Genomic DNA, 22,291 nt, shown 5'->3' with positions numbered 1-22,291 from the left:
GGTCTGTAGCCGATCCCCGGTGGCGCTGGCACACATCCCTCATGAGAGGGCGTCAGGGGATTCGTTAAGGGCCCCTGGCAGTTAAATAATGTCGTACTCGAAGGTGGAGAGCTCGATCCGCCACCTAAGAATCTTATCATTTTTAATCTTCCCCCTCTGTTTATTGTTGAACATAAACGCTATTGACCGCTGGTCAGTAAGTAGGGTGAAGCGTTTGCCGGCTAGGTAGTGGCGCCAGTGGCGCACTGCCTCCACGATGGCTTGGGCCTCCTTTTCCACGGAGGAGTGTCTGATCTCGGGCCCTTTGAGGGTCCTCGAGAAGAAAGCTACGGGCCGCCCCGCCTGGTTGAGGGTGGCCGCCAAGGCGAAGTCAGACGCATCACTTTCCACTTGAAATGGAGTGTTCTCATCCACTGCCTGTAGCGTGGCCCGCTCAATATCCTGCTTAATGCTTTTGAAGGCGGTGTGGGCCTCAGCAGAGAGCGGAAAAGAGGATGCTTTCAAGAGGGGGCGGGCTTTGTCGGAGTAGTTGGGGACCCATTGGGAATAATAAGAAAATAACCCCAGGCACCTTTTCAGGGCTTTGGGAGTGTTGGGCAGGGGCAGCTCCCGTAGGGGGCGCAATCGGTCGGGGTCTGGTCCGATTTCCCCATTCTCCACCACGCTGCCTAGTATGCAGAGGCACGTGGTGTTGAAAACGCACTTGTCCTCGTTGTAGGTGAGGTTGAGTTTTTGTGCGGTTTCCAGGCACCTCTCGAGGTTCGAGTCGTGATCCTGCTGATTGTGGCCGCAGATGGTGACGTTGTCGAGGTAGGGGAAGGTTGCCTGCAAGTGGTGTTCATCGACCATGTGGTCCATCTCCCTCTGAAAGACCGAGACCCCATTCGTCACCCCAAAGGGGACTCTGAGGAATTGGTAGAGGCGTCCGTTCGCCTCGAAGGCGGTGTACGGGCGGTCCTCCGGCCTGATAGGGAGCTGGTGGTACGCTGACTAGAGGTCGATGGTGGAGAACACCCGGTTTTGGGCGATTTGGTTCACCATTTCTGATATGCTGGGTAGCGGGTAGGCGTCTAGTTGGGTGTACCTGTTGATCGTTTGACTATAGTCGATCACCATCCGTTTCTTCTCGCTACCCCTTACCACTACCACTTGGGTGCGCCACGGGCTGTTGCTGCGTTCAATAATGCGCTCTTTCAGGCGCCTGTCTACCTCGGTTGCGATAAACCACCTGTCATCCCAGCTGTACCTCCTGCTTTTGGTCGCTATTGGCCGGCAGTTAGGGGTAAGGTTCGCGAATAGCGAAGGTGGCTTTACCTTCAGGGTAGCCAGACCTCACACTGTGAGGGGCGGCTGGGACCCACCATACTTGAGCGTGATGCTTAGGTGGTTGCACTGGAAATCCAGGCCCAAGATCACGCTCGCACATAGGTTCTTCATGATTAACACTTTAAAATTATCGTATACAGTTCCGTTAATGCCCAATTGTACCGTGCAGTAACCCAGAATGGTCGATGTCTGGGTTTTATCAGCCATGGAGATGGTACCCTCAGTAGGGACCACCTTTAGGGAGAGTTGCTGTGCCAGTTCAGGGTGGATAAAACTCTCCGTGCTTCCACTGTCAATTAAGCATTTAACCCGGCACCCATTTACCTCGATGTCCACCATTGATTTGGATAGCGGGTGCGGCCTGGTCTGGTCCACAGTGACCGATGCCACTGTAGGGCCCTGATCGATACAAGATGGTGTCCACGCTGTCTGCTCATAAGATGGCGGACCCCACGAGGTCGGGCAAGATGCCGTCCAAGATGGCCGCTCCCACGGTGCACACGCGGCGGTTGCGGGTTTCCGGCGGTTGGTTTTCCGGCGGGGTTCCCTCTGCACACCTTCCCGAAGTGCCCCTTCTTACCGCACTTAAAGCAGGTGGTGCCTTTCGCCGGGCACAGGTTTCTGGTGTGCTTTGGCTGCCCGCAGAAGTAGCAGTTGGGCCCCTGATGCGTCGCGGCTGTCGTAGGGCTTCTTGGGGGAGAGCTGGGCCCCGCCAGTGTCGGGCTGCCGGGCGGGGAAGATGCCTTCCAAGATGGCGGCACCCTCGGTGCGCACGTGGCGGCGTGGATGGCGCGGGCTGAAGAGTAGGCGTCCGAGTTTCTCTGGGCCACATCCAGGGACCGCGCGGTGTCCGCAGCCTGTTTCAGGTCCAACCCCGTTTTTTCCAGCAGTCTTTGGCGGATGTAAGTGGAGCTGAGGCCTGTGATAAAGGCATCACGAACAAGCTCGTCGGTGTACACTGCGGCTTTTACATCTCGGCACTTACAGTCTTTGCCAAGCATTTTCAGGATGCTTAGGAACTCCTCCACCGATTCCCCAGGTCGCTGTGCGCGAGTAGCGAGTAGATGCCTAGCATACACCTCATTCGTAGGCTGCTGTTAATGTGCCTTTAAGATGTCGCAGGCGGCCAGGTATGTATCGGCGTCTTGGATGAGGGGGTAAACCCGGTGGCTTACCCAATTCCGCAGAATTCCGAGTCTCATCCTCGCAGCGTCCGTAGCCTCTTTGAAGGCTGCGGAATTGTCCACGAAGAATTCCATACACTCAAACCAGTGTCCGAAGCGTGCTGATGCGTCCGGAGCATGTTGATCCAAGTCCAAACGTTCGGGTTTTAGTAGTTGGTCCATAGTGTTGAAAAATAAATTAATAAAATTGATGTGCCTCAATAAGTTCCGAGACTCGATGTTAGCGAAACAAAATAAGGCTTTTATTAACTTAGAAAGTAACACGTAAAAGAGAGAGATGTCTTCCTTCTGGAGGCTGAGGCCACACTGAGCCAGCTTACAAAAGGGGCCAGGTATGGGCGGAGCCCTACACACAGCACATTCAAGCACATTCCAATACATAACACAATGAGGACTGGGGGAAGGGAAATGACACTGAAACCGACCACAGTCACAGGCAGTGATGAATGGAATATATTTCATCACATGCTGTACCTGTCCTTGGAGTGTTTGATGGAACAGTGCAGAGGCAGCTTTACTCTCTATCTAACCCGTGCTGTACCTGCCCTGGGAGTGTTTGATGGGACAGTGTAGAGGGAGTTTTACTCTGTATCTAACCCCTGCCATATCTGCCCTGGCAGTTTTTGATGGGAAAGTGTTGATGGAGATTTAAGCTGTATCTACCCTGTGCTATATCTGCTCTGGGGGCGTTTCATTGCAGAGTGTAGAGGGAGCTTTACTCTGCATCTAACACGTAGTGCAACTCCCTTGGAATGTTTGATGGGACAGTGTAGAGCGAGTTTTACTGTGTATCTAAAACGTGCTTTACCTGCCCTGGGAGCTTTTGATGGGACAGTGTAGAGGGAAATTTACTCTGTATCTAAACCTTGCTGTATCTGCCCTGGGACTGTTTGATGGGACAGTGCAGAGGGAGCTTGATTCTCTATCTAACTCCTGCTGTACCTGCCCTGGGAGTGTTTGATGGGACAATTTAGAGGGACCTTTACTCTTTATCTAACACGTGCTGTACCTGCCCCGGGAGTGTTTGATGGGACATTGTAGAGGGAGCTTTACTCTGTATCTATCTCGTTCTGTTTCTGCCCTGGGAGTGTTTGATGGGACAGTGTAGAGTGAGCTTTACTCTGTATCTTACCCATGCTGTACCTGCCCTGGGAGTGTTTGATGGGACAGTGGAGAGGGAGATTTACTCTGCATGTAATCATTGATGTACCTGCCCTGTGAGTGTTTGATGGGACAGTGTATAGGGAGCGTTACTCTGTGTTTAACCCGTGCTTTACCTGCCCTGGGAGTGATTGATTCGACATTGTAGTTGGACCTTTACTCTGTATCTAATCTGTGCTGTACCTGCCCTGAGAGTATTTGATGGGACATTGTAGAGGGTGCTTTGCACTGTATCTAACGCCGTGCTTTACCTGCCCTAGGATTGCTTGATGGGACAGTGTCGATGAGCTTTAATCTGTATCTAACCCCGTGCTGTAGCTGCCTGGGAGTGTTTGATGGGGCAATTAGAGGGAGCTTTACTCTACATCTACCCCATGCTGTACCTGCCCCAGGAGTGTTTGATGGGACATTGTAGAGGGAGCTTTACTCTGTATCTAACTCGCTCTGTTTCTGCCCTGGGAGTGTTTGATGGGACAGTCTAGAGGGAGATTTACTCTGTATCTTACCCGTGCTGTACCTGCCCTGGGAGTGTTTGATGGGACAGTGGAGAGGGAGCATTACTCTGTATCAAACCCGTGCAGTACCTGCCCTGGGAGTGTTTGTTGGGATAAGGCAGAGGGAGCTTTACTCTGTATCGAATCCCGTGCTGTACCTGCCCTGGGAGTGTTTGATTGGACAGTGTACAGGGAGATTTACTCTGCATGTAATAATTGATGTACCTGCCCTGTGAGTGTTTGATGGGACAGTGTATAGGGAGCGTTACTCTATGTTTAACCCGTGCTTTACCTGCCCTGGGAGTGATTGATTCGACATTGTAGTTGGACCTTTACTCTGTATCTGACTTGTTCTGTAGCTGCACTGGGAGTGTTTGATGGGTCACTGTAGAGGGAGCTTTAGTCTTTATCTAACCTGTGCTGTACCTCACCTGGGAGTGTTTGATGGGACAGTGTAGAGGGAGAATTACTCTGCATCTAACTCATGCTGTACCTGCTCTGGTTGTGTATGATGGGACAGTGTAGTAGGAGCTTCACTCACTATGTTACCCGTGCTGTACCTGCCCTGGGAGTGTTTGATGGGACAGTGTAGAGCGAGCTTTACTCTGTATCTAAGTCTGGCTGTACCTGCCCTGGGAGTGTTTGATGGGACAGTGTAGATGGAGCTTTACTCTGTATCTGATCTGTGCTGTACCTGCCCTGAGAGTATTTGATGGGACATTGCAGATGGGTGCTTTACACTGTATCTAACCCCGTGCTTTACCTGCCCTAGGAGTGTTTGATGGAACAGTGTCGATGAGCTTTACTCTGTATCTAACCCCGTGCTGTAGCTGCCTGGGAGTGATTGATGGGGCAATTAGAGGGAGCTTTACTCTACAGCTACCCCATGTTGTACCTGCCCTGGGTGTGTTTGATGCGACAGTATAGAGGGAGATTTACTCTGTACCTAATCCGTGCTGTACCTATCGTGTGAGTGTTTGATGGAACAGTGTAGAGGGAGCTTTACTCTGTATCTAACCTGTGCATTACCTGCACTGGGAGTATTTGTTGGGACAGTGTAGAGGGAGCTTTACTCTGTATCTAACCCAGTGCTGCACGTGCCATGGGAATGTTTGATGGGACAGTGTAGAGTGAGCTTTACTCTGTATCTAACCCGTGCTGTACCTTTCCTTGGATTGTTTGTTGGGACAGTGCAGAGGGAGCGTAACTCTGTATCTAACCCCGTGCTGTACCTATCATGAGAGTGTTTGATGGGACATTGTAGACGGAGCTTTACCTTGTATACAACCTGTGCTGTATCTGCCCTGGTAGTGTTTTTGGGACAGTGTAGAGGGATCATTACTCTGTATCTAACCCATGCTGTAATTGCCCTGGGAGTGTTTGATGAGACAGTGTAGAGGGAGTTTAACTCTTTATCTAACCCGTGCTGTTCCTGTCCTTGGAGTGTTTGATGGAACAGTGAAGAGGCAGCTTTACTCTGTATTTAACCCGTGCTCTACCTGCCCTGGGAGTGTTTGATGGGACAGTGTAGACTGAGCTTTACCTTGTATCTAACCTATGCTGTATCTGCCCTGGTAGTGTTTAGTGGGACAGTGTAGAGGGATCATTACTCTGTATCTAACCCGTGCTGTTACTGCCCTGGGAGTGTTTGATCAGACAGTGTAGAGGAAGCTTTACTCTGTATCTAACCCGTGCTGTACCTATCCTAGGATTGTTTGATGGGACAGTGTAGAAGTAGCTTTACTCTGTATCTAACCCGTGCTTTACCTGCCCTGGGATTTTTTGATGGGACAGTGTAGAGCGAGCTTTACTTTGTATCTAACCCGTGCTGTACCTGCCCTGGGAGTGTTTGATGGGACAGTGTAGAGGGAGCTTTACTCTGTATCTAACCCGTGCTGTACCTGCCCTGCGTTTGTTTGATGGGACAGTGTAGAGGGAGTCGTACTCTGTATCTAACCCGTGCTGTACCTGCCCTTGGAGTGTTTGATGGGACATTGTAGAGGAAGATTTACTCTGTATCTAACCCGTGCTGTACCTTCCCTGGGAGTGTTTGATGTGACAGTGTAGAGGGAGATTTACTCTGTATCTAACCCGTGCTGTACCTGCCCTGGGAGTGTTTGATGGGACAGTGTAGAGGGAGCTTTACTCTGTATCTTACCCGTGCTGTACCTGCCCTGGGAGTGTTTGATGGGACATTGTAGAGGCAGCTTTACTCTATATATAACGCCATTCTGTATTTGGCTTTCAGAACCGATCTATGGACAGAACTGTCAACAGCCGGCCAACCAGTCCAGATGACATGAGGAAAATGCTGGAGCTGAAAGCCGAGGAGCTGCTGGTGGCTTTTGAAAAGAAGCTGTGTGGTAGCTCGGAGCAGATCAAGAAGTTGACCCAGGAACTGCGCGACAAGTTGCAGTGGAAGATCAACGGGTTTTGCGCTACTTACAATGAAAAGTTTGGGCTCGACGTCGGTGCTGGTGTGCTCGCGGTTTGCGGGCCGGTGGCGGGGGGATGCAAGTGTTGTTGCGATGTGCAGCAACTTGATGACGGCGGCAGCTGCCACTGCGGCGCTGATTTTGAAGTACAAATAAACAGAGTAACAGTGTCGAGATTCAGGAGGCTGTCGACACAGTAGATAGAAGAGAGCACCCTCCCCTTCCCTCTCTCGATCGCTAACGCGGATGCTTCCTGTGCCTTTATAACCCCTTTCCTCTATTACTTTCAATATATAATGATAGAAACATAGAAGATGGCATTGCTCTGTGGAAGTAGGCCTTTCAGTCCCTCGAGCCCGTTCTGCCATTGAATGAGATTGTAGGGGGTGGTGTGTGGGGTCAGCTTCGCCTCTGACTTATGAGCGGTTCGAATCGCTCCCACTCCCTTGGTTCAAGACCTTGCACTGTAGGGGATTTCTCTTGCTCTTTCTGGTCTCCTACCAGGCTTCGTGCAATAATTACCCTTGAGTGGATCGACCCACTCTTCCCTACGGTTCTAGACCTTGGACTTAGGTGCAGGGAACTGTAGTGCAGTGAAAAACTCAATAGACCAGGTTGAATAGCATGAAGTGGAGGCTTTTATTATAAAACAGTTTGCAGTATTGTAAAATACATGTCATAAGCACAGATTAAAATAAACTACAATCATGCACATATCTATAAACTTAACTCTATGGAAATGGGGAACACAGAATCACAGAAATCACAGAAACCCCACAGTACAGATAGAGGCCATTTCGGCCCATCGAGCCTGCACCGACACATATCCCACCTGATCCCCGTAACCCCTACACCAACACATATCCCACCCTATCCCCGTAACCCCACGTATTTAATCCCCCTAACACTGAGGGTCATTTTTTATCATAGCCAATCAACCTAACCCTGCACATCTTTGGACTGTGGGAGGAAACCGGAGCACCCGGAAACACACGGCACATCGTAAAAGGGGAAACACATTACGATTTCTCTTAACCCCCTCCCCTAGACCTAAACTAAGTTTCGACTTGCGGAACTCGGGATCATGCTCACCACTTTCAGATTCGCAAAAGGGGGTTCGCAGCCTTTTGGCACAGCTTTCCATCGTCACATGGATTTGGAAACTTCTGGCACAGTTTTTATTTCTCTCATGCAATGAGGCAGCAGATACAGTCTTGATGAGCGCTCGTCATGGATGAATCCGTTACCGACGTGACTTTAGGAACTGGATGCCCATGGAAGACTCTGTCACTGATGTGATGTTGTAGAACTGCACATGGGAAGTTCCTGGTCGAATGGTATGTTGAGGCCCTGGAGGTCTAGGCCCGGAGTATCCTTTTCTCCGGCCTAAATCATCGTTTTCCCGAGGGTGTCTTCTCCTTCGGCCTGGGTCGTCGATGATCTCCCGACAAAAGTACCCGGGCCACCCTCGTCGTCTTCCCATCGTTTTCCATTCCACACCGAAGTTACGAATCGCACTGAAGAAAAATGAATTGTGAATCGTAGCGGTCGAGGTGAAGCGAAGCGTAATCATAGTCGTAATCGTCATTCGTCCTGATGGACTTTTCAAACCCATAATTATACCCTTTTGGACAGCCTTATCTCCCGCCAAATCATCGTCCTGTCTTTGTAATACTTTTGGCGGGCAGAAATCTCTGCAGGGGCATTTGTCTTGTAACGGGAGCCGGTGATAGCTTAACTGTCCTTCCTGGGCCGATAATGCCTTTTACTTTGTCACCGTAACTCGGTTCGTATATTGATCGGTCTGGAGATTGCCCTTGATGGCTGTCAAACGGTTTTCCTTTGTACAGTAAATGGGTTTGAGTGTTCATTCAATTGTCCGCCCATTTCTTGATGGGCCTCATCCTGTAACCCAAGACTGTCCTGTACTTAGAATCTAATTAGTATGTATGCTCAGTTCCATGAGTTTCGGTTTCCCGATACTGGCTTTCACGGGCTTACTGTCCTCAATCCACAAGCCTGCCTGGCTCGCAGTAACAGAAATCAAATGGTCCCCGAAACTGATCACGGGGTCCGGCGGCCATTTTGTATGCCCTTTTATCAAAGGTTATTCTGTACAAGCTTCTTTTGGTCAATAAACTGTCTTATTAACCCTATTTTCTTGCGTGATTAATTACTGAAAATTCGAATCTTACAGCCCCCCGTGATACTGATAGCTTGCTTAAAGTATCAATAATCCTTGGTGAGCAAATTTTCCCTGATTCTTCACATCCAAACATTCCTGGTAATTAACTATCTATGGCCCTCACGACACATGCAGTTCCCATTTCAGAAAAATTACCTTGTGTACAGTTGGACAATCATAGGCAGCATTATCTTACACTATAACACATTCATCTTTCAGATGTGAAGGGTGCCAATGCCCCTTGCACCACCTGCATACTCCTTTTATTAATCAAACAAAACAGAAAACTTATCAATCAGTTATAACACAACAGTATTCACACACTTAAAACATGCAGTGGCTAAAATCAAGAGTGGAGGGACGCTTTAACTTTTAATACTCAGCAGCTTAAACTGGGGTGTCCTCTTCCCCCACTTGTACATAGCGCTCTCTCCATTCTCCTGTGTTCTCTTGCCTCTGGAGGCGTTTGCCTCTCTTGCAATGCACGAACAGTAGGAATATTACAATAAAAACCTGACACACTACTAGGATATGGGATGCTATTCTAATCCAGGCCGGGATCTCTATATTAGTGAACAGGTCCCACCATGGTGGGGTGGCTATGTCCAATATGTCTTTCCCTATCTCTAATGTCTTCTGCTCCAGTGTGTAAAAATGCATCTGTGAAACTATAACGGCTTTTAAAATCTTGGTGAGGTTTTCGGGAAGAGGGGGAATGACATAACCAAAATGCGCGACGAATCGCTTTAATTCCGTGAAATTCTCTTTTACAGTGTGGTAAACCACTGTTACTGTTTTCATTGTTGTTTACTACTGTTATCGTTATTGCACATTGTTACCTCTTGCTACTCACTGTGTACCAATGCATGCCTCAGCTGGCTCCGCCTACATGACCTGGTATAAAGGTGGCTGCCCGGCAACCCACTTCCTTCTTGGAACCAGTCGTCCACGAGAGGCATGCTCTGTTCTTTAGTTAATAAAAACCTTTTCATTACTTTCCTAATTCATCGCCTTTTATGGAGTAATTGATAAGCGTATCAATTTTATTAACTAAAAGTAAAATGTCCGGAACGGAGCAGCAACAACAGCAGGCGTTGCTGCGAGCCCTCAGACCAACATGCCTGGACCTCGACCCCCAAGCGGTGAGTTCATCTACCAATTTCGAACACTGGCTGAGCTGCTTTGAATCCTTCCTAGAAGTCTCCGCCGTGACATCGGGGGAGAACAAATTAAAATTCCTGACCGCCCAGGTAAGCCCTCAAGTATATACACTCATCCGGGATGCTACTACGTACACGATGGCTCTCGACCTGCTAAAAGGGCAATACATGCGCCCAGTGAATACGATTTACGCCAGACACCTCCTGGGATCCCGCAGGCAGCAACCGGGGGAATCGGTAGAGGCATTTTTACGGACGTTACAGATGCTCTGCAGGGACTGCGACTGTAAGGTGGTAACGGCTGCGGCGCACGCGGAGGGACTTACCTGTGATGCCTTCGTTAAGGGCCTCCAGTCCGACTACTCCCGGCAGAGGCTGCTCGAAAGCAAGGAGCTCAATCTGAAGATGGCCATAGCCCTCGCGCTCTCACTAGATGCGGCCCACCGAAACCTCGAAGCATACGCACGTAACGGGGCCGCGCCATGGTCATCGCGACCTTGGGACATGGGACCGCCGCCCCCGGTACCAACTACTGCAGCGATGTCCCAAAAGCAACAGGGACCGCCGCCCCCGGTACCAACTGCAATGATGTCCCATAACCAGGCCCAAAAATGCTATTTCTGTGGCCAGTTAAAACACCCCAGAGCGCGCTGCCCGGCGAAGACCGCTACCTGCTCTGGCTGCGGGAAGAAAGGCAATTACGCCAACACCTGCAGAGGGAAACCCGCGAACACCAGCAGCGCCGTGTGTGAACCGTGGGGGCAGCCATCTTCTCCGCCATTTTGTGCACCTCCGGCTGCGTGGGGATCGGAATCGTGGCCGCCGCCATATTGCCCGCCGCACTCAACCGCCAATTTGTCTCCGGGCTCAACCACCGTCTCGTCGGACGACCATATCATCTCACTCAGCCATACACTGGCCTCCGTTATGCTGGATCAAGCCCTCCCTCATCATCTGTCCAGGTCCATGATGGACATTACGGTAAACGGCCGCGCCACTACTTGCCTGTTTGACAGCGGGAGCACGGAGAGTTTTATTCACCCCGAAACGGTGCGTAGCCACTCCCTCACGATCCTGCCAACGCGCCATCGGATTTCTATGGCATCCAAGTCCGATTCAACGGACGTCGGCGGCTATTGTGTGGTGACCCTTTCGGTTAGGGGCACTGAATATAAAAATTTTAAACTTCTTGTCCTGCCCCATCTTTGCGCTGCCGTTCTGCTAGGGTTGGATTTTCAGTGCCACCTCAAAAGTGTCACATTGGCATACGGTGGACCCCTTCCCCCACTCACAGTCTGCAAGCAACAGCTTTTAAATCGCCCGCCGCGCACCACTTGCAGCCTTTCCACACTCAAAGTCCCCCCCCTCCCTTGTTCGCTAACCTCACCCGCGACTGTAAACCCATCGCTACCAAGAGCAGGCGGTACAGCGCCGGGGACAGAGCTTTTATTAGCGCTGAGGTGGAGCGACTCCTGAAGGAGGGCATTATTGAAGGGAGCACCAGCCCATGGTGAGCCCAGGTTGTAGTCGTTAAGACCGCCGATAAACGTCGCCTGATCATCGACTACAGCCAAACCATAAACCGGTACACCCAGCTGGACGCATACCCGCTTCCCCGCATATCTGATATGGTCAATCAGATTGCGCAATACAGGGTATTCTCCACCATTGACCTTATGTCAGCATACCACCAACTCCCTATGCGCCATGAGGACCGCCAGTATACTGCCTTCGAGGCAAATGGCCGCCTCTACCACTTCCTTAGGGTCCCCTTCGGCGTCACCAACGGGGTTTCGGTCTTCCAAAGGGAGATGGACTGGATGGTTGACCAGAACGCGCTGCAGGCCACCTTTCCCTATCTGGATAACGTCACCATCTGCGGCCATGACCAGCAGGACCATGACGTTAATCTAGCGAAATTCCTCCGTACGGCCCAGCGGCTGAATCTAACATACAATTGTAAGGAATGACCCAGACTCTGCCTCGCCTCGCCACCAGAGGGCTCCATGAACTCTCTTAATTGTGTCCTTCTTTATTCATTATTGTTTTCACCTGTGCATTGTTAGATGCCTACTATTTAAGTGGTGTTCACTTTATGTTCATTGCTCAGTCTTGAGTTGCACTGCCTGGTGATACCTCTTGCTTGTCTGCTTGCCTGTATTCTGTACTGTTATTATTTTGTTTATGTCAAGTAAAGTCTACCTTTGTTTTGCAACCTAACCTCTGCCTCAGTTTACCTTACTGCAGTTGGGTCCACCGAGTTCCGGTCCTTACAGCAAGACTGAGCCAAAACATGGACCAATGGCCAAGACAAGTTTCTGAACAGCTACAACTAATCTTGAACGAACTGCAGTGTCTCGCCACGGCAGTCTCCCGAAGCCAGAATCTGCTGGAGGGCCTCGTCATCACTTTCCATCAGAACCAGAAACAGAGTCAGGTGATCCAAGCCGCTCCTGCACCATTACCCGCTCCTACGGTTTCGCCTTCTCCTCTAAGAGAACCCCGATTACCTGCACCCGAGCGCTACGACGGTAACCCAGGAGGATGTCGAGGTTTCCTAATCCAGTGTTCCCTGGTTTTCCAACTGCAGGGTTCATTATTTTCCAGTGACTGTTCCCGAGTGGCCTACATCATTTCGCTACTTACCGGCAAGGCGCTTACCTGGGCTACAGCCATCTGGGAACAGCAAACGCCGGCATGTTCAAACTACCAACTTTTCTCGGAAGAAATGAGAAGGGTTTTTGATCACCCTGTCAGTGGGAGAGAGGCATCTAACAAACTGCTTCGGCTTCGCCAGGGGGTTCATAGTGTTGCGGACTACGCTATTGAGTTTCGCACTCTCGCTGCAGAAAGCAAATGGAATTCGGAGGCGCTCATCGCCAACTTTCGCCACGGTCTCACGGATGAGATCAAGGACGAACTGGCTTTCAGGGATCCGGTGAGTGATTTGGAGTCTCTTTTTGATATCTCCGTTCGTGTGGATAATCGTCTCCGTGAGAGGCGAAGAGAACGCCACTCCTTTTTCACTCCGTTTCCAGAGACCAGAGCTTTTCCTGCTTCGAAGCCATCTGAGAACCTCCGAGCCATCCCGAGTCCATCTTTGACCGATCCAGAGGAGCCCATGCAGGTGGGAGTAACCCACCTCTTGCAGCCCGAACATGATCGCCGAATGAGAGAGGGATCTTGCCTCTGTTGTGGGAAAGCTGGCCATTTTCGCTCTTCCTGTCCAGAGTTGGTGGGAAAAGCCAGGGCTCATCCAGGACGGAGGGACCTGAGATGAGCATAACCATCCCTTCCGACCCCACTGTTTCTAGGGTTTTGCTGGCATCCTCCCTTTTCTGGGACAATCAACAATATGATCTTAAGGCCATGGTGGATTCGGGGTCTGATGGTAACTTCATAGATCTGGGGTTAGCTAAACAGCTCAAGATTCCCCTGACCCATCCTGATCAACCCCTCACTGCTGTTGCCCTGGATGGAAGACCCCTGGGCTCTGGAACCGTTCACCATCATACTGCCCCTCTGTGTTTGGGCGTGGAAGGACAACATTTCGAGACCATCTAATTCTCCCTTATCCACTCTTCCCAGTTTCCATTAATTCTGGGTTACCCTTGGTTGGCCTGCCATAATCCTCGCTTGGATTGGGCCACCGGCCGGCTTACGGAATGGGGCTCCGCCTGCCATACTACCTGTCTTCGTGCCAAGTCTCCTTCCCAGCCCCAGGAGTTCCCATCATGCTCTGAATTGTCCCGAGTGCCACCCGAGTATGAGGATCTAAAGGAGGTCTTCAGTAAGGTTCGTGCCACATCACTTCCCCCTCATAGGCCATATGACTGTGCCGTCGACCTCCTGCCTGGGACATGCCCACCTAGGGGTAGGATCTTTTCCCTTTCTGCTCCTGAGACTGCCGCCATGGAGGAGTACATCTGTGACGCCCTCTCCGCTGGCTTCATCCATCCGTCCACCTCTCCTGCTGGTGCCAGTTTTTTCTTCGTGAGTAAGAATGATGGAGGTCTCCGTTCCTGCATCGACTACCGTGGCCTTAACCGGATTACTATAAAGAACCGTTATCCTCTTCCACTCATGTCGACGGCCTTCGAGCTACTTCAGGGAGCCACGGTCTTCACAAAATTGGACTTCCGCAACGCCTACAACCTCATCCGCGTCCGTGAAGGGGACGAGTGGAAGACGGCATTCAACACACCTACTGGACATTATGAGTACCTGGTTATGCCCTTTGGATTGACCAACACCCCTGCTGTGTTCCAGGCACTCATCAATGACGTTCTCCGAGACATGCTGAATTGCTTTGTTTTTGTCTACCTGGATGACATTCTCATTTTCTCCAAGACTCTTCACGATCATGTCCAGCATGTAAGACAAGTCCTGCAACTTTTGTTTAACAACCTCTTGTTTGTCAAGGCGGAGAAGTGTGAATTTCACGTTTCCACTGTTTCATTTCTGGGCTTCATCATCTCCAGCGGCAACATCCAAATGGACCCTGGCAAGACCCAAGCTGTCCGAGATTGGCCACCACCCACCTCTCTCAAACAGGTGCAACGTTTCTTGGGGTTTGCTAACTTCTATCGGAGATTCATCAGAAACTTTGGCACCATTGCTGCCCCTCTTAACGCCCTCACCAAGATCGCCTCTACCCATTTCAGTTGGTCCGCTGAGGCTGCGCATGCTTTCGAGGATCTCAAGCAGCGCTTCACATCTGCTCCTGTCCTCGTTATTCCGGATCCCTCACTCCCCTTCATTGTCGAGGTGGATGCCTCGGATATAGGAGAGGGCGCCGTTTTATCCCAACGGTCTAACGACAACAAACTGCACCCTTGCACCTTTTTCACTCGCCGACTCACTCCCGCTGAACGAAACTACGATATTGGGAACAGGGAATTACTGGCAGTTAAGTTGGCACTGGAGGAGTGGAGACATTGGTTGGAGGGGTCTAAACACCCGTTCATTGTCTGGACTGACCATAAGAATCTGGCCTATATCCAGGAGGCCAAACGACTTAACTCTCGTCAAGCTCGCTGGGCACTGTTTTTTAATCGTTTTGACTTCGTCCTGTCATATCGTCCAGGTTCCAAGAATCTCAAGCCTGATGCTCTCTCCAGGCAACTTGATCCACCCGAGCGGGAGAGACAACCAGAACCTATTATTTCTACTTCCCGAATTGTAGCACCGGTTTGCTGGGGGATCGAGACGCTGGTCAGAAAGGCGCAACAGAGGGAGGCAGACCCTGGCAACGGCCCACCCGGTCGCCTCTTTGTCCCCAACATGACTCGCTCACAAGTCCTGCAGTGGGGACATTCGTCACGACTCACCGGTCATCCAGGCGCATCCAGGACGCTGGAGCTTCTTCGCAGAAGGTTCTGGTGGCCCACCATGGAGAAGGACATAAAGGCGTTCGTGGCAGCTTGTGCCATTTGTGCATGAAACAAGAACCCTCGATCTCGCCCCTAGGGTTTGCTGCATCCTCTCCCCATTCCCACTCGCCCCTGGTCACACCTCTCGGTGGATTTCATCACAGGCCTTCCACCATCTCAAGGCAACACTGTCATTCTGGGCATCGTAGATCGCTTCTCCAAAGCCTGTCGTTTTCTGCCCTTGCCCAAGCTTCCCTCAGCCCAGGAGACAGCCGAGCTCATGGTCCAGCATGTTTTCAGGTTATTCGGTTTGCCCCTTGACATCGTTTCTGACCATGGTCCACAATTCGCCTCCCGGTTTTGGAGAGCCTTCTACAAGCTCATTGGAGCTACTGTCAGTCTTTCCTCGGTTTTCCACCCTCAGTCGAACGGTCAAACAGAACGGATCAACCAAGACCTGGAGACGACCCTGAGGTGTTTCGTGTCCACTAACCCTGCGACCTGGAGTCGTCACATCATCTGGGCTGAGTACACGCACAACACGTTGCGCTGCTCCCCCACAGGACTGTCGCCGTTCGAGTGCCAGTTCGGTTTTCAACCTCCACTGTTCCAGGAGCAGGAGCTCGAGGTGGGGGTTCCGTCCACGGAGAAGTTTGTCCAGCGTTGTCGGCGGACCTGGAGGAGAGCACGGCTGGCCTTGCAACGAGCTTCTCGACAACGGCAGATCCAGGCCAACAAGCGGCGCAGACCGGCTCCTTCATTCCGTCCTGGTCAGAGGGTCTGGCTTTCTACACATGATCTCCCGCTGCGAGTGGAGTCCCACAAGCTGGTGCCCCGTTTCATCGGCCCCATCATGGTGTTGAGGAAGGTCAACCCGGTGTCCTACCGTCTCCAGCTACCCCGCTCCATGCGGATTCATCCTACCTTCCATGTCTCCCAGCTTCGGCCAGTGGCCAGCAGTTCCCTGGCGCCCGCCACGAGGCCTCCTCCTGCTCCCCGCATTATCGACGGCCAGCTGGCTTACACGGTCCATCGCCTGATGGACTCTCGCCGGGTTCGCGGGGGCCTCCAGTTCCTGGTGGACTGGGAGGGATATGGTCCGGAGGAATGCTCTTCGGTCCCGGACCGGGACATCCTGGATCGCGATTTAGTACGGAATTTTTTTCGTCGTCACCATGGACCTTCTGGGGGAACGTCAGGGGCCGTTCCTGGGGGGGGGTCCTGTAAGGAATGACCCAGGCTCTGCCTCGCCTCGCCACCAGAGGGCGCCATGAACTCTCTTAATTGTGTCCTTCTTTATTCATTATTGTATTCACCTGTGCATTGTTAGATGCCTACTATTTAAGTGGTGTTCACTTTATGTTCATTGCTCAGTCTTGAGTTGCACTGCCTGGTGATACCTCTTGCTTGTCTGCTTGCCTGTATTCTGTACTGTTATTATTTTGTTTATGTCAAGTAAAGTCTACCTTTGTTTTGCAACCTAACCTCTGCCTCAGTTTGCCTTACTGCAGTTGGGTCCACCGAGATCCGGTCCTTACAACAATAAAGAGAATTGTATGTTTCGCACCACGCGCCTTGCCATCCTCGGCTGCGTAGTGGAGGACGGAGTCATCGGGCCCGACCCCGACAGAATGCGCCCCCTTTTGGAGCTCCCCCTCACCCACTGCCTAAAAGCACTGAAGAGATGCCTGGGGTTTTTCTCTTACTATGCTCAGTGGGTGCCCAACTATGCGGACAAAGCCAGACCCCTCATCAAGTCCACCTCCTTCCCCCTGACATCAGAGGTGGGTGCTGCATTCACTGTTATCAAGAGTGATTTTGCGAAGGCCACAATGCACGCAGTGGATGAGTCCATCCCTTTCCAAGTGGAGAGCGATGCATCCGGCTTCGCCCTAGCTGCAACCCTTAACCAGGCGGGGAGACCCATGGCCTTTTTCTCAAGGATCCTCCAGGGCCCCGAGGTTCGACACTCCTCTGTCGAAAAGGAGGCCCAGGCTATTGTGGAAGCGGTGCAACACTGGAGGCATTACCTGGCCGGAAAACGATTTACCCTTCTCACTGACCAGCGTTCAATTGCTTTTATGTTCAATAATAAGCAGAGGGGCAAAATCAAGAACGAAAAGATCTTGAGGTGGAGAATTGAACTTTCCACCTACAATTATGATATCTTGTACCGGCCCGGGAAACTCAATGAGCCCCCAGATGCTCTATCACGAGGTACATGCACCAACGCGCAAGTTGATAGACTGCGGACCCTCCACAATGACCTCTGCCACCCCGGGGTCACCAGATTCTGCCACTTCATTAAGGCCCGCAACCTGCCCTACTCCATCGAGGAGGTCAGAACTATGACCAGGAACTGCCAAATCTGTGCCGAATGCAAACTGCATTTTTGTAGGCCAGACAGAGCAAGCCTGATCAAGGCCACTCGCCCCTTCGAGCGCTTGAGCATCGACTTTAAGGGGCCCCTCCCTTCCTCTGACCGCAACGTGTACTTCCTCAACATTGTTGATGAGTACTCCCATTTCCCGTTTGCCATCCCTTGCCCAGACATGACCAGTACCACGGTCATCAAATGTCTGAATGACCTCTTCGCCCTGTTCGGGTTCCCCAGCTATATACATAGCGACCGGGGCTCATCTTTCATGAGCGACGAACTTCGTCAGTACCTGCTCGCGAGAGGTATTGCTACGAGCAGGACCACCAGCTACAACCCCCGGGGGAACGGCCAGGTGGAAAGAGAGAACGCGACTGTTTGGAAGGCCGTCCTCTTAGCCTTAAAATCTAAGGGCCTTCCGACCTCTCGCTGGCAGAAGGCCCTCCCTGCGGCACTCCACACCATCCGGTCACTGCTTTGTACTGCCACTAATGCCACCCCTCATGAGCAAATGGTCGTTTTCCCCAGGAAGTCCACATCGGGAACCTCGCTACCGACATGGCTGACTTCTCCTGGGCCTGTCCTACAGCGGAGGCACGTGAGGACCCATAAAACGGACCCCCTGGTCGAGAGGGTGAACCTCCTACACGCCAACCCCTAGTATGCCTACATGGCATACCCAGATGGGCGGGAGGACACGGTCTCCATACGAGACCTCGCACCCTCGGGCGCCCCTGAATCACCACCGTCATTATCCACCACTTCTCCCAACCCAACCCCTGTAGACGGCATGCTGGAGCCCCAGGACCCTTCGTCGACCACTCAGACACCAGACTCGACGTTGGATACTGCAGCACCGCCGCCGCTGCTACGACGATCAGGACGGCATACAAGGCCTCCTGATAGACTTACCTACACGAACTTTTAGTACACTTCACCCTGCCGGACTCAATTTTAAACAAGGGGTGAATGTGGTAAACCACTGTTATTGTTTTCATTGTTGTTCACTACTGTTATCGTTATTGCACATTGATACCTCTTGCTACTCACTGTGTACCAATGCATGCCTCAGCTGGCTCTGCCTACATGACCTGGTATAAAGGTGGCTGCCAAGCAACCCACTTCCTTCTTGGAACCAGTCGTCCACGAGAGGCATGCTCTGTTCTTTAGTTAATAAAAACCTTTTCATTACTTTCCTAATTCATCGCCTTTTATGGAGTAATTGATAAGCGGATCATACAGTTAGGTGAATGGTGGAAGGTGCAGGAATGGGGACAATCTGTTGTTGTGCCACTTGAACTTCAGCCCTGGGTTTGAAACGGAAATTGCTGTCACTGACCGGACACCACTCATGCTGTCCGTGGCGGTAGTGCGGCGCTGCAGTGGTGACACAGTATGTCCCACCTCCGATATATGCCACCTGCGGGGGCAGATTTGGCGGGCAGAAATCTCTGCAGGGGCGCTTTGTCTTGTAACGGGAGCCGGTGATAGTTAACTGGCCTTCCTGTGCCGATAATGTCTTTTACTTTGTCACCGTAACTCGGTTCGTATATTGATCGGTCTGGAGATTGCCCTTGATGGCTGTCAAACGGTTTTCCTTTGTACAGTAAATGGGTTTAAGTGTTCATTCAATTGTGCGCCCATTTCTTGATGGGCCTCATGCTGTAACCCAAGACTGTCCTGTACTTAGAATCTAATTAGTATGTATGCTCAGTTCCATGAGTTTCGGTTTCCCGATACTGGCTTTCGCGGGCTTACTGTCCTCAATCCACAAGCCTGTCTGGCTTGCAGTAACAGAAATCAAATGGTCCCCGAAACTGATCACGGGGTCTGGCGGCCATTTTGTATGCCCTTTTATCAAAGGTTATTCTGTACAAGCTTCTTTTGGTCAATAAACTGTCTTATTAACCCTATTTTCTTGCGTGATTAATTACTGAAAATTTCGAATCTTACAGCACTTATTTGGTGGTTGTAATGAAATTACAGCAGACAACTGAATTTTGGTGAAAAAACTTTGATCTTTATTTGAGAAAGAAATGCACAACACAATAATCTTAACACTCTAAATTGGGGGAACACTTAGGAATATCTGAGGGGAAAATAACAGTAGACAGAATACTTCACCCCTCCCAATCCCACTTCACTGGCTAAGTTGGGCTGCAGAGGACCAGGCATAGTGCTCTTCAAAACGACTTCTTTTGACAGTTGTAGAGTTTCACGATTTTGGGGTTCTCTAGATGTGTCGGTTGGGGCCTGCTGTACCCCAGATGCGGTAGAGGACTTCACCTACGTTGCTGGTTAGTTTTCACGTGTCCACTGATGCGGTCGGGTGCGTATTGGATCTATCAGATGAGTACACAATTTCTTTTGGTTAGAAGTAGGGTTTAGAGTCTTTTCAATAAAATCTTACCCAGGTGTAAGTCAGGACAGTTTGAAGAGTGGAAAAACTTGTGGATCTTCGGTTTCTTCCAAGTTGGTTTTTGTTGGTCACGGTGGCCCAATATTACCTGGTTGCTGGTAATATTTTTGGTTGTTTGTTTCGTGGGGCCCTGGACTGCTGGGATGGTGTGTTACTTCTTCGAGAGGGAGACCTGCTTCGAGATGGACTTCTTGATCCCGATGTTGGTGGATCTCTTCTGGGTCGACGAATCTTCTTACTCGAACTTGAACTGGAACTAACTTCCTCTTGGACTGCACGAACTGAACAAACTGTTTTCTGTGAGAAACGGGCCTTCAATTATACCGATTGAGGCCTGCTAATCTACTTGCCAAATCAATCCTGGCTTACTGTTAGTTTTGGCGGGCTCGTTAATATTGATTGGTTTGAATTGTTTAATTGGTTTCGGGATGGTCCCATCAACCTTAAATTGATTTACGATTGTGTGAATTGGTTTCGGGATGGTCCCATCGATTGTTTAAACTCTTGTTTAATTGCAGCAAAGTTGTCTTTTCCAGTGGGGCCAAGGTTCTTTTGTTGGTTGGTGGCATGTCTTGCATTATGCCAGGTTTTGGATGGTTCTGTAATTTTGGCGGGAACTGCTTTTCTGTTGGCCTGTTGTCATTATGAAAAATGACTGAGACAGTCTAGATAGTCCGCAGACAGCTCGGTTAATGCCAATACCCAAAACTGTCCGTTTACAGAGGCCAATCCCAATTCCTTTGTTGCAGCCTTTTCCCCTTCCACAGGCTCGAACATGCCTTTTAAAAAAATACCAAAATCCAGAGGTTTTTGGCTTTAAGACCTCCCTTAGGCCCAATATACTTATACCATTCTGACATGGTTTATAACAGTCCAAAAAACCCTACTTTAGGGTAATCTTCTTGGTTTGGGGGGATCTGCTGAATTTTGAGAATCTTACAAGATCATGACTGATCACCCAAATCCAGTACCCTGTCACTGCTTTCTCCCCATATCCCTTGATCCCTTTAGTCTTAAGAAATATATCTAACTCCTTCTTGAATACATTTAACGAATTGGCCTCAACTTCCTTCTGTAGTAGAGAATTCCGCAGGTTCACCACTCTCTGGGTGAAGAAATTCCTCCTCATCTCTGTCCTAAATGGCTTACTCCTTATCTTTAGACTGTGACCACTGGTTCTGGACTCCCTCGCCATCGGGAACATCCGTCCTGCATCTAGTCTGTCTAGTCTTGTTAGAATTTAATAAGTTTCAATGAGATCCCCTCTCATTCTTCTAAAGTCTCGCGAATATAAGCCCAATCGACTCAATTGCTCCTCATACATCATTCCTGCCATCCCAGGTATCAGTCTGGTGAATCTTCGTTGCACTTCCTCCATGGCAAGAACATCGTCGCTCAGATAAGGTGACCAAAACTGCACACGATACTCAAGCTGTGGTCTCACCAAGGCCCTGTACAACTGCAGCAAGACATCATTGCTCCTGTACTCGAATCCTCTCGCTATGAAGGCCAACATACCATTTGCCTTCTTAACCGTCTGCTGCACCTGCATGATTACCTTCAGCGACTGGTGCACAAGGACACCCAGGTCTCGTTGCACTTCCCCTTTTCCCAATCTATTGCCATTCAGATAATAATTTGCCTTCCTGTTTTTGCCACCAAAGTGGATAACCTTGCATTTATCCACATTGGGCAGATGCATGGCAGATGCAGTATAATCACCCAACATGTCCAAATCATACAGGAGTTTCTCGACATCCTCCTGAAAGCACACATGCCCACCCAACTTTGTGTCATCTGCAAACTTGGAGATAATTCATCTAGTTCCCTCGCCTAGATCATTAATATATATTGTGAATAGCTGGGGTCCTAGCACCGATCCCTGCAGTATCCCACTAGTCACTGCCTGCCACTCAGAAAAAGACCCGTTTATTCCAACACTTTGCTTCCTGTCTGCCAACCAGTTCACCATCCAAGTCAATACCTTACACCCAATCCCATGTGCTTTAACTTTGTACGCTAATCTCTTATGCGGGGCCTTATCAAAAGCCTTCTGAAAGTCCAAATACACCACATCCACTGGTTCTCCCTTATCTATTCTGCCAGTTACATCCTCAAAACATTCCAGTAGATTAGTCAAGCATGACTTACCTTTTGTAAATCCATGTTGACTTTGTC

At 50.4% G+C, this 22,291-nt stretch overlaps 1 protein-coding gene across 1 annotated transcript in view; it reads left to right on the top strand.

Annotated features, from left to right (window-relative positions):
- Positions 1–8,756, top strand: part of LOC147093349 (RING finger protein 112-like) — a 232,672-nt gene extending 223,916 nt beyond the window's left edge. The window contains exon 11 of the mRNA XM_085974283.1: positions 6,414–8,756. Coding sequence (XP_085830409.1) covers positions 6,414–6,800 — 387 coding nt within the window. The 3' untranslated portion in view covers positions 6,801–8,756. The remainder of the gene's footprint in view (positions 1–6,413) is intronic.
- The last annotated feature ends 13,535 nt before the right edge of the window (positions 8,757–22,291 follow it).

This window comes from Somniosus microcephalus, unplaced genomic scaffold, assembly GCF_052327205.1.
Source record: "Somniosus microcephalus isolate GS21.2 unplaced genomic scaffold, FLI_Smic_1.0 unresolved_chr1, whole genome shotgun sequence".
NCBI lineage: Eukaryota > Metazoa > Chordata > Chondrichthyes > Squaliformes > Somniosidae > Somniosus > Somniosus microcephalus.
Note: the sequence above shows the minus strand (reverse complement) of the source record. Positions and strands in the feature narration are given on the sequence as shown.